The following is a 13,132-nucleotide window of genomic DNA, read 5'->3' on the forward strand; positions in this document are numbered from 1 at the left end:
TCGGCTACTTGTGTTTAATATACAAAGCATAATGGTGTTGCAGCCAGGCTTTGGCTAAAGCTATAGAAAGTGTTTTTTTTTTTTTTTTTTCCTGTAATGCAGCAAAAAGCTAAGCGCAGTAATTGGAGATTTGCATAGCAGGTTTTTTTTTTTTTTATCATGCTCACTTTTCTACGAAATGCATTCCACTGATGGGGCCAATTATTGGTTCTGGAAACAATTGGCTGACCTTAGCGCATACTTTTCCCAATTGCCCTCGCTATAAAGAAAGAAAGAGACCACACCACACATTAGTCCTAGGAAGTATTTATAGACATGAACTTGAAACATCCACAGGCTTCATTTTCTTCTTTTAAAATACAAAGATTATGGTAGACGACTTCCATCTGTTTCCTGTCTTAAAATATTCTAAAAGCATTTAAAAAAATAAAGATTTTTAGCACCTTTTAGACAAATGAGGGATATGAGTGATCACTGGTGACTTACTAGCATCAAATACCGATGTGCATTCCCAGCTGCACAAAGCTTACAATGAATGTGTACACAGCTAAGGCACTCTTATAACCAGATTGCAGCCCTAACACATACATACAACCAACAGCAAACAGGTCTTAAAACGCAGCACCTTGCTTTAAATACAGGTAACAATGCAGTTTAAAGGCCAGTTTCACCCAATTAGAAAACATAGCTGTGGGAGGAATTCAACAGAAAAAATGGATACCAATTCTTTAGGCTGGGTTCACACTATTGCGAATTGGATGTGTGATCTCCGCATCCAATACGTAATAGCAAGAGAATGTGAGCTATGGAGCCGGTTCACATATCTCCGATGCGAATCCCTGTGCGTCTTTTGGTCCGAATTCAGACAAAAATTTGGGCTGAAATGGTAAACCAGGACGCATTGGACCCCTGCTGGGAGTCGACTACGGCATTAGGTGTGAACGGAGCCTTAGATCTTAAAGGTTCTTTACGAACCAAACAATGCTGAGCAAGACAGTCTTGGTTTATGCTATTGTTGTTTTGTCACAGGGTTGTCACAGCCCCTCCTCTTACCTGGCAGCACACAGCAAAACCTTGATGGTCCTAAATAAGGTTTATCTTACAGAGATGGCTTTTGAGACCACTAGATGTATTACCATACGTCTTATACAGGTAAATGAAACATAATGAAAATCCATTAAGGTTCAAAAGAAACACAGAAGCTGCAATTGCTGCCTTCCCTTACTGCATATGCTAGTTGCCGGGCTGGCCCTTCTCGCTTCCATACTTTTAGTCCCTGACCCAAAATAAGTATTGTGATAAAGACCTCTGAGTTTCTTGACATTCATACTTGTCCTTGATTAGTGACTCAACAAATTGAAATCAGTAGGTCAGGTTAAACACCAGGCAACTTGCATTTTCAGAAAGGTCAGTAATGGAAGCCCTTGGATTCCTTGTAGACTTGTTTTCTACTAGTCCTTAAAGGGGAACACCTCGCAAACCTGATCTCTGCTATTCTCTGTAGCTTACTTTTAGAAACGATCTGTCTTTTTCTAGCATTGTAGCAGGCATTAAAATAATTGGTGTGGCATAGTTTTATTACAGCTGGTTATCGGCGTGTGTACTAATGCAGTTACCTTGTAAACAGTGACAGCACTGATAGTTGGGCTTGCTCTGTACTGGAAAGAAAGTAATTGGTTTAGTGCACACTATAAAGGGCGTGTATTCATGGGTGCTTTACCTGGACCAGTGCTACATTTGCACTGGAAGGGTGACCTAAATACATTTTTTTTAAAGTGTTTCTTGCAGCTAACGCCAGGCAGGATTATTGAGGTATGATGGCTCCTCCTAGTGGTTTAATGTGGTAGTGCAGCAAAAGTTTGTTTAAGATATTAGGTTCAATGCACTAAGCCCAAACGAGGGCAGAACTATAGATATAGCAGAACAAAAGATGTCTATGGGGCCTGGATGCACACAAGGGCTCCGACCTAGCTGGCTACAGAGTGATGTATGCGGGTAGCATTAGCATCTGGGAAAAAAAACTTGAATAAAATGAATGTTCCTATTTTTAATCACAGCAGGAGGTGCCTTTGAGGTGCAGAGAGGCACCTTTTGCCACATGCCCACCATAGCACAGCTTTGGCTAAAACAATCTTTGTTTTTTACCATTATCATCAGCAATGGCAGTTGAAACTAATAGTCACAATTATTATGTGAAATAACACCTATGGTATATAGCTTGGTGAATTGATTAATTTGCAAAATACTACCTAACTTTATTAAGGGGCCAAGTATATGTAAACCCATTTGTTTTCTGGTTTGGATAGAGTAGAGAAGAATTAGAACCTCTAGCTTGTTCTTATTGCGGTCTGTGTTTCCAGAGAGAGAGTAATCCCCTATTTTTTTGGAGACCACTGGTAAAGAAAATGGTGGGAAACTTTTAATTTCGACTTGCCAATAGAACAGTATTAGAGGGGAAATATTCCAGTGGGGACACTTGTGATGTCTAAAAGGTAATTTCCTTTACCTAACAGAGATTTCCTCTCACTTCTTGCTGTGGCTACAGGACAGGAAGGGAAGAAAAATCTCCCCAATGGAACATAGATAACAAAAAAGTCAATGGTTTTAACTATTTCCTGCTCTATCCATACCAATCGGTTTTATTCTTCGCAGAGCTGGGAAATCTCAGGCTAACGTGCTTCTCTTTCTATTCATCTCATTCTGAAACATGTTTAAGAAAATATATATAACAGTAAATTCCAACACATACATCCTGAATAACAAATAGAAAGGTCCAAAGTACCCTCATCGGGGCTACATAGGTCAAGTATAGAGCAGCCTCAGTATACTGAAAACAGCATTTACTGCAATAACCAACCTAAAGACTACACTTTAGAAGCACTCTAAAGTCTGAAGGCTGCTCAGTAAATACTGGGTCCTGTAGGTACACAACCATAAAAGTTTCCTAGGAAGCTGTACTCTAATAAATATAGTGGTAATCACCAGATGTTTGACATAGAGACCTAGGAAACAGACATTCACAAGAGATTAATGAAGAGATATGCATGTGTCTCTGTAACTACAAGTGGTTAAATATTACAGAATAAAATAAAGGCTATTCCAACTTGGATGCGTCAATGAGCTCTGCATCCATTATATGTCTGCTCTCAGGCCGGTTCTTCTTAGGACAGTTTGTTTACAGGCCGCCACTGGCTCTGGGCAAGATGGGGCTTTCAGTAGAAAGGGCACAGATAGGGTCAATGTTTAATCAGCTGGGTTTTCATAGCGGTTTTCGGATTTGCAGCCTCTTTCAGGATGTAAAAACTGGAAATTTCTTAAAAGTTCTGTTGCCAAGCTGAGGCAGGGAATAGCTCAGACAGTGTATCCTAGTGATGTGGCCTCATGAAGCCAGGGGACAGTAACGCTGCACATGAATGTTCACAGAAGAGCAGCTTCACACACTCTTTGGTCTCTGGACGCAAGAAAGGAATCTCAGGAAGTCCGCGTGCAGCCTCTGTCAGCATCAGCACCACTCTGACTGCTCAGCGTGCGCCTACTTCTGGCCAGCGGGCATGAAGCTGTTTTCAATGCACAAGACAATGAAGTTCTTATTGCAGCTCTGAGGACGCTGCTCTAGAAGTTTCCCGTTTGTGACAGAGGAAGCCTGGCCGGTGACTATGCCTTCATCTGTGCGCCAGGTCTCACAGTAGCTCTCTGTTAGACGCCGACCCTTGGCGTCGGATCCATGCCAGATCATCTTCTGTGGCCTAGTGTATAAGGACAAGAAATGTGATACTTAATGTAGATGCAAATCCTAAGTAAATTACATATAGTTTGCTGACTTGTTACTTATTTTCATCAGGTTTTTATCCTGATCTAGTACATTTGCAGCCACTTTTCTGTCTACAAGTACTCCAGCGATGACTCTATGGCATATCTCAGATTGGGTTTCCTAAAGGTGATAACGGGGGGATTTTGGCTGCATAATTTGTGTTAAAATGGGCACTTGTCTCCATCAGAAGCCTTAAGCCCCGTACAGACGATCGGTTCGTCTGATGAAAACAGACCGATGGACCATTTTCATTGGACAAACCGATCGTGTGTGGGCCCCATCGGTGAAAAAAAATAGAACCTGTTTTAAGTTTTTCTTATGGCTAAAAAAACTATAGAAAAAAAACGATCGTCTGGGGAAATCCATCGGTCAAAAATCCACACATGCTCAGAATCAAGTCGACGTATGCTCGGAAGCATTGAACTTAATTTTTCTCAGCACGTCGTAGTGTATTACGTCACCGCGTTGGACACGATCGGATTTTTAACCGATGGTGTGTAGGCAAGACTGATGAAAGTCAGCCTCATCGGATATCCGATGAAAAAATCCATCGGACTACATTCCATCAGATATCCGATCGTGTGTACAGGGCTTTAGGCTCACCATAGGTTATGCCATTTTCTTTTCTTCAACCGCTAGCTAAAGAAAAGAAAATTGCTTGATTCCTCCATTAACAGTCAGTGTTGATGGAGGAATCCCTCCTGCTGTGCTATTGTATTCTGACAGCGGGAGTTTTACCCTCTGTCAGAATACAATGAACACTTCTGGAAGCCGCCAACAGTGATTGTATGAAACAAACCTGACAGGCAGGTTGAACTGCAGTTGATTGGTAGATCAACTTAAGTACAACCAGTCTGCCCATAGATGGTTTAAAATTCATCTGGTTCCTTCCAAACCAGCAAAATTTTGATCCATCTATGGTTGGTTTTAACGACACAGCGACAACACACAGGGGCATATTTGTGGCATGGACAGGGCACTGTCACACTATAACAGGAAGTGTCTGCTTTATGGCAGTCTGGAGATTTAAAAATATTGAAAATTACTTTTTGGAATTACATCAGCATGTTAAAGTTTATCTGAGATTTTGCTTAAGTCTACATGTACACAAATACCTAAAAGCAAGAAACATGAAATAGAACATCTAAACAACTAAATCAAATTTAACTAAAAACACCAGCACTGCAAATAATGCAAAATTGTGCAAAAATGTCAAATAAGCAAAAATAGGTTAAACATTTATTTAATACAGAGATAACGTTTCATAAATGCACAGGGATGGGACAGGTGCAGCATCCAGCCTAAGGCCCCGTACACACGACCAGTTTCCTCGGCAGAATTCAGCTTCCGACCGAGTTTCTGGCTGAATTCTGCCGAGAAACCCGGCCGTGTGTACACTTTCGGCCGAGGAAGCCGACGAGGACCTCGGCGAGGAAATAGAGAACATGTTCTCTATTTCCTCGTTGTTCTATGGGAGAACTCGGCCCGCCGAGGTCCTCGGCGGCTCCAGGACTGAACTGGCCGAGGAACTCGATGTGTTTGGCACGTCGAGTTCCTCGGCCGTGTGTACGGGGCCTTACTGCCTGCAATCTGTCAAAGCCTATGGCAGGCTGTGACTGGCCAGGGCTAAACACAGAACTGAGTGGCACTCGCACTTGGAGCCTTTGCATTCAGGAATGAATGCGCAGAACACAGGTATCCTGCATTAGGAAATAGGCCTTTGACTCACCAAGTAGAATCTGTTGCAACATCCCTTCCTTCAAATGAGTAAATGCGAGCTCCAGGATTCATCTGTCCTTCTGAGCCAAAAAGGGCCTCCCAGTTGTCAAACAGTGGTTCATCCTATAATAGACAATTGACACATAGTATTGAAAATGTACACAAATAAATGTTTCACATAAAGGAAACCCTTTATACAAGCAATATAGGGTTTTGATATCACTTTCTGATCTGATCACAAAATGCTAGTTACCTGGTTGTCATGCTTAATTTCAGGCTCCAGTACTTTGAGTCGAACTGAAGCCAGTGGTCACAGTAGTTCATTCATAGGCATGCAGAGCTCATTATAAAACACTATAAGGTCCCTTTCACATGGGCTTTCTGATAAAGTCTGCATGTCAGTTTTTCAGGTGGATCTGATCGGACACTTCATTCAGCCTTATGATGCGTCGGATGTCAGCAGTGACATCCGCCGATATCCAATCCGATCCTGTTTGTGAAATACAGACGTAAATCCAAACCTATTTTCCATCCGTCAGGAGAATCGGATCGGATGAAAAACGGACAGGCGGTCCGTTTTCACCCGATCTCCATAGAGGACAGTGGGCTTTGACAGGTCCATCTCCGCACAGTGAGTGGAAACGGACCTGTCATCCGCCTGCTCAGCGGATTGATCCCTGCTGAGCAAAGCAGAGTCTGTACACGGACAAGCCCGTTTGAAAGGGCCCTTATACAAACTGTAAAGCCAGTTAAAGTGCAAGAAAAAAAAATATTCTTGCATACATGCACATTTCCTCATGTGTTATCCCTTTTAAATGCTGCAAGAACAGAAAACTACCTGCTGATTTGCCAGGAAATGAGTGCGCTCCTAAATTCCTGTTTGGTCTGCAAAGTGCCTTTACTGCTCTGAAATTCCAAGGATCGTTGTCGGTCCTGCCCAGTTCTCCCCTGCTGGACTACAAAAGTATGTCTATCCTTACCCCTCACTGTCCCACTTGACATGCATACATTGATTTCTTTCCCATCAAAACAATGTTGATGCCTCGTCTCCCAAGAGCCTGGCTACACAGTGTGTAGGAAAAGTTCTCTGGGAAGATGTAGTTCTGGGGGCCTGCATACTTTAGTAGAAACTGACCTCCCGGCAGCTGTCCCTGGAAGAATTCTACAAGCCTGGTGATAATTTAATGGAGTAATTTAAGCTTTTACTTGATAAAAAAGATCATACAAAAAATAATGCTGGGACATGTTCTAAAGCAGTGGTACTCAATCACTTTTCCTGGAGCTCCAACCAGCTACAAATCTGTTAACCTTATACAGTGTTTCTAAGCTTCCACAGTACCCCCCCCTCCAACCTCCCACGGTGGCCCACATTGTCCCCAAAGAGCCCTCAGCCTCAACAGTGACCCCCCAACCTCACACGGTGTGTGTGTGTGCAGCCTGCTTAAGAACCTCTAGCCCTACAATGCCCATAAACTCCAACAGTGTCCCACAGTGCCCCAAACCCCCCCCCCCCCCCCCAGAACCTACATCCTACAGGGCCAACACTTGACCCCATCCAGAGCCTTCCAACATTTCAATGCATGTTTTCCATTCCCATCATTTTATAGTGTGTGTATAAGCTTTATTTGATTTTTTTACAGTTACAGCCTGGGTGTATTTAGAAGAATATACCAGGCCCTGGTCTTAAAAAGGTTGAAAACCAAGGTTTAAGTGATACCTGGGCATACCCTTTAATGATGCTTTCCCTTCCTTTTAATTGGAAATTTTTCAGAGAGGTACAGTTATGCTTGAGCTGTATCTACATACAAAGTTTGCTTCACTTTCATCAAATTCATGGGCTGCAACCACATACATCCAGACTTACCCTGAGATTAACGATTGGCACAGACAGCCTGTCAGCTTTGCGAACAATACTGTACAGATCCTGAAGACGCGAAGAAAGGAACGCTCGGAATGTCCCGTGAAGTCCAGCTTTGCGGGCTTGTTCAAAGCACTGGAAGTCCACGCCACGTATGGAGCGCATGCTGCCAGTTAGGGGTGCATTCAGAGCCACCAAGTGTAACTGCAATGGGAAATGCGACATGTAAATAGGCAAACCAAAAAAAGAACTGAATAGAATGTGACCATTTCCAGCTTGTGCTTACCGCTGCCTGGTACTCCTGGTGTGTATGTACAGGAACATTGTCTTCTGGCTCCGGCTTGGGGAACACTTGAGGTGGTGGCTGTGGAGGACGGGGATTAACTGGTGGTGGTCTTTCATTCCTGGGAGGCTCATACTCATCTGTAGACTGATAGGATCCCGAGTCTCTGTTACCAGAAGGATAAATGACCACAGGAGGTTCTTTCGCAGCAATTTCATTACCCTGGAAGAAAAATGTTTTAATCATTAGCCAGTCATAGATAACTAAAAAAAATAGGAACTAAAATGAAAGGAGTGAGACCTACCTGACCATTGCCGGTTACATATTCTCCAAGCTAGAAAACACAAAATGTAAACATTATTATTAAAGTCTAAAACACCATATACGTATTCCCAGATGGAATGAAAATGCATATTTCCAAATACTGCAATGTATGGACATGAAAATGCTCTACACAGGATACACGTTGTTCTTGGAATCACAGAAATGCATACAATTTCTGGTCTGTTTAGAAAACATGAATTGACATCACATTATAGATGATTACCAATAAGGGAAATCCCACATCTGCATGTACGCAGAATGGCAGAAATCCTCTGGCTGGACACTGCTGATAAGCTGTTACGGGGCTGTGTAAAGCAGGGGAGCCCAGATCTGCTTGGTCTACTTCCATGACCTCTCCTGTACTACACTGAGAAAGCCAAGCACCTGTGAGTCCTCCAAAAATTCAGATGTGAACAGGGGCCATTAAAATGAGGCTTAGAGCAGAAAAACGCCCACACTGCCTAGGTGTGAACAGAGCCTAATGTAAAAGCCATCCTAGTGGCTATTTAGAAGCTGGATTGTTTTTACAGACAGCGGGAGGGGACAGCGCAGGATTACCATAGAGCTGTCTGAGGACTGGATGGTCCCAGGCCATCTCTATGACCCTGGGAGATGTAAACACTGCCATTTCCCCCCTGGAAAGCAGGTGTAACATCATCTTCTATATTCTACCCAAAAAATTGGGTTATATATTGTGTTTTTGTTGCATTAAGATTGTTGTTTGGGGTTCTGACTTATTTGCTAGCAAAACAAAAAATAGGATTTTTACATGTGGGAGAGAAATGTAAGAATTGGCCTGGGTGGAAAGTGGTTAATATTCTGTTTTCTTAGCCTGCAGGTAGACAACCTGGGCAGATTCATGTACAATTCCGGCGGCGTAACGTATCCCATTTACGTTACACCGCCGCAAGTTTTCAGCGCAAGTGCTTGATTCACAAAGCACTTGCCTGTAAACTTGCGGCGGCGTAGCGTAAAGCCGTCCGGCGCAAGCCCGCCTAATTCAAATGGGGCGTGTATCATTTAAATTAGGCGCGTTCCCGCGCCGAACGTACTGCGCATGCCCCGTTTTGTAATTTCCCGTCGTGCTTTGCGTGAAATGACGTCGCACCGACGTAATTTTTTGAACGGCGACGTGCGTTACGTCCTTTCCTATTCCCGGACGACTTCCGCAAAAAAAAAAAATTCAAAATTCGACGCGGGAACGACGGCCATACTTTAACATGGCTGGTCTAAATATAAGCCATTGAAATAGCAGTCGCAACTTTACGACGGGAAAAGCCGACTAGCGACGACGTAAGAGAATGCGACGACCGCGCGTACCTTCGTGGATCGCCGTAAACAGCTAATTAGCATACCCAACGCGGAAAACTACGCAAACTCCACCCAGCGGGCGCCGAAGTATTGCATCCTAAGATCCGAAGGCGTACGAAGCCGTACGCCTGTCGGATCTTAGCCAAATGCCGTTGTATCTTTGTTTGAGAATTCAAAATAAAGATATGACGCGGCAAATTTGAAAGTACGCCGGCGTACTCTCACTGTGAATCTGGCCCCCTGTCTTTTTCATGTCCTCCAGAGACTGTTCAACTGCAATTTGCAAATAGAACTAAATGATTCTTCAGCACAGACTGTCTCTAATCAGACAGTTTAGTCCAAAGTTAAACATTAAACAAAATTAGCTAGCAGGCAGGCAGCCCTTGCTGTGTGGTGTTTTTTTTTTAGCTAACTCATAGTACTCTGGGAATCCTTTATCATGTTTCAATTGTGTAATTTTAAAAGAATGATTTAACACATATAGTAGAAAACAAATATGAAACATCAGTTCCTCTAAATAAAAAAGCCTGTAAATTAAAAAAAGTAAATAAACTGACCCAAAACTATTATAGTCCTTTTAAGTGACATAAAAGCATAATGCATGATGTCAATGCTCATCAAACACAAACAGATGTATTCTGAAAAGCTGTTTTTTAACTAAGACAACAATATATTATTTACTCAAAAGTACATTTTTGCTTGCATTAGATTTTTTATGTATATTATTGTGTGTAGTCAGATTACTTTCGGAGTAAATGACTGTTTACAGTTGATATACCATATTGTCATAAAGGAGAGCTGTTTTTCCTGGCCTTCTCCTTCATTCTCCCATAATGCACTGGAACAATGAAGGATTCTATGGGCAATAACCACAATTCCTCCTCAAACCACTGTTAATACCTATAGGCAGGTTTACCGAATGTTGCCATAAAGCATGTAACTTAGTGTGGTGCCCTTAATTTTGACCACACTGTCAATTGTGGGGCACTGCATTAAAAGAAAAGAAGATGCAGGTTCATTAAAAAATTGTGTTGACAGCTCATTCAAAATGGATTGGTTTCCTTAAACGAAATTCACATTAACCGCTTGCTAACCAGCCGCCGTCATTATACGGCGGCATGACGGCTCGTTCCCGCGAATCGTCATAGTGGTAACAACTTTAGCAGGCACGCACGCGCCCGATGCACAACAGGGGAGATAATGCGCATGGCCACCGACAATCGCTCTACAGAGAGCCAGAACGGGAATCTGTCAATGTAAACAAACAGATCATCGTTCTAACAGGGAAGTACAGTGATGGTCTGTTTCTAGTGATTAGGAACAGAGATCTCTTTCTACTCCCAGTCATTCCCCTTCCCCACAGTTAGAAATACCTCCCAGGGAACACATTTAACCCCTTGATCACCACTAATGCTAACCCCTTCCCTGCCAGTGTCATTTATACAGTAATCAGTGCATTTTTTTAAACTCCGATTGCTGTATAAATGTCACTGCTACCAAAAAAGTCTCAAAAGTGTCCTATCTGTCCACCGCAATGTCGCAGTCCCGCGAAAAATCGCTGATCACCGCCATTACTAGTGAAAAAAAAATATATTAAAAATGCCATAAATCTGTCCCTTATTTTGTAGACGCTATAACCTTTGCGCAAACCAATCAACATATGCTTATTGTGATATTTTTACCAAAAATATGTAGAAAAATACATATTGGCCTAAACTGATTTTTTGGGGGAAGGGGATATTTATTATAGCAAAAAGTAAAAAATATAGTTTTGTTTTAAAAATTGTTGGTCTTTTTTTGTTTATAGCGCAAACAATAAAACCCCCAGAGGTGATCAAATACAACCAAAAGAAAGCTCTATTTGTGAGGAAAAAAATAGTAAATTTTGTTTGAGTACAGCGTCGCATGACCGCGCAATTGTCAGTTAAAGCAATGCAGTGCCGTATCGCAAAAAATGGCCTGGTCATTAAGGGCTAAAGTGGTTAACATGCAAATATGTGTCTGGTAATACATCACAAGTATGTGAATCTGCTTTTGAGCATTACATTTTTTTCAAAAGCTAGAGAGAAATTATTGCCAATTATTCTCTGTTTCTTCAAAATGTCGATACTTGAGTTCAACATAGACAGGATTTGATCAATGGATGGTAAATAAACACTTCAACATTTGATTTTAATACAAAACATTGATACTCACAAGAATCTTTCTGAAGCCATCTCTGACTCGTACATACAGATCTGCTGTTTCCAGCACTAGTACAATGGTCCCTTCCTGCAAGGACTGCCGCAGATTAATCATTGTCTGAAACGTCTGCAATACCGTTGCCTAATGGAACAAGAAAGAGGGCATTTAAAAAAAAATAGCATAGCATTATTTCTACATATACAACCAGGGATGGACTGGTCATTGGGACTACAGGGAGTTTCCCGGTGGGCCGATGGCTCAGTGGGCTCGCTTTAGTGACAGCGGACCGCCGCCCCCCTTTGCTCCCCTGTCTCTCCCTCCCCGCAGCGCTCACCTGGGAGGAACAGAGAATCAGGGGGAGGACCAGAGAAGCAGGGGGGACGACAGAGGAGCATAGGAGAGGGGACAGACAGCTGACTCAACAGCTATGGCCTGGGAGTTTCTCACCTCTGCCTAAACTTGTCCCATAAGGGGTGGGGCGGGCACCAAACTGATTCTTTGCCCTGGGTTAAATAATGTCTAGCTTCCCCACTGGTACTGCATATAAAAGTACCAGTACCAACCGTTCTACTCTAATAAAGTAGAACGGCTAGTGGCTAGTGAAGTGGGAGAGGGGGCTTGGGTGGCTGGGGGGGGGGTGCAGAAGTTGTCCGGCCGCCATAGGAGAGACATGTCAAGGTGGGCCAGTCTGGATGAAGTCCAGAGCCAAATTTTTGTCCCAGTCCAGCCCTGTATACAACATACCTCAAGATGTAGACAGTGGGTATTAATCTCTTAACAATTCGTCACTTTTGTAAAGAAATTGTGGCACATATAGATGTGGATTAAAGGGCTGTGATCAATCAGTGCCAAAGCTCCAAATGTCATCTTACCAACATACAGTAATAGGTTGTAAATGCTGTGCCAGTAACAAGAACCACTGATCAATGGGATTAAAGGGCTGTCTTAAGCTCTCATTAATAAAGCCTGACTATGGCCACCCTTTCCACCCAGCTACTCCATGTACTACAGCTTCCATGAATGAAACAGGACCTATGAATGGAGGACTGGAGGATGATGTATAGGTCTGCCCCCTCTATTCATAGATCACATTTCATTGATAGAAGCTGTAGTACAACTTCTATGTATAGTGGAACTGGGGGAAAAAGGTTGGCATAGTCAGGCTAACTTGATGAGGACATGTGACAGCCCCCTAGTTGTATTAACCCCCGTTGCACTGGAAAATTATGATGGCAGGGATGGGAATTTCAACTAAAACAAAAGGCATTGGCACAAGGGACACATCCTACTGGCTTTAAGTTATATCCCTTGTGCTTATTTGTTTTTTCTTTTGGTTGCTCACCAGCTTTAATTCCACACATAGAAATTATCTTTGCATAAATTAATTACTGACTGATTGCTATTTGGTTTCAATAGGTTACAACACTTTTTGCATCATAACTGATATTACTTTTCCATTTTAGGTGAAATAACTGTTTTATGAGATCAATGGTGATGCAGTTTTTAGTTCTCACCGAAGAATATCCTCCTGATCCTCCTTGGGGTCCAGGTGGCCCAGGGGGTCCTGGTGGTCCCGGAACGCTTAGAACTGCAATAAATGAAAACAATATTTTGCATTACTGCACTCATTCGTGTTGCTTGT

General features: G+C 42.6%; 1 protein-coding gene across 2 annotated transcripts in view; it reads right to left on the minus strand.

Annotated features, from left to right (window-relative positions):
- Positions 1-290: 290 nt before the first annotated feature.
- Positions 291-13,132, minus strand: part of COL18A1 (collagen type XVIII alpha 1 chain) — a 243,257-nt gene continuing 230,415 nt past the window's right edge. For both annotated transcript variants that reach the window (XM_040357625.1, XM_040357624.1), the window contains 7 exons: positions 13,005-13,078; positions 11,503-11,631; positions 7,976-8,005; positions 7,675-7,893; positions 7,395-7,592; positions 5,541-5,653; positions 291-3,746 (listed from right to left, as the gene is read on the minus strand). In XM_040357625.1, the coding sequence (XP_040213559.1) occupies positions 3,533-3,746; positions 5,541-5,653; positions 7,395-7,592; positions 7,675-7,893; positions 7,976-8,005; positions 11,503-11,631; positions 13,005-13,078 (977 nt within the window). In that variant the 3' untranslated portion in view covers positions 291-3,532. The remainder of the gene's footprint in view (positions 3,747-5,540; positions 5,654-7,394; positions 7,593-7,674; positions 7,894-7,975; positions 8,006-11,502; positions 11,632-13,004; positions 13,079-13,132) is intronic.

This window comes from Rana temporaria, chromosome 6 (assembly GCF_905171775.1).
Source record: "Rana temporaria chromosome 6, aRanTem1.1, whole genome shotgun sequence".
NCBI classification, from domain to species: Eukaryota; Metazoa; Chordata; class Amphibia; order Anura; family Ranidae; genus Rana; species Rana temporaria.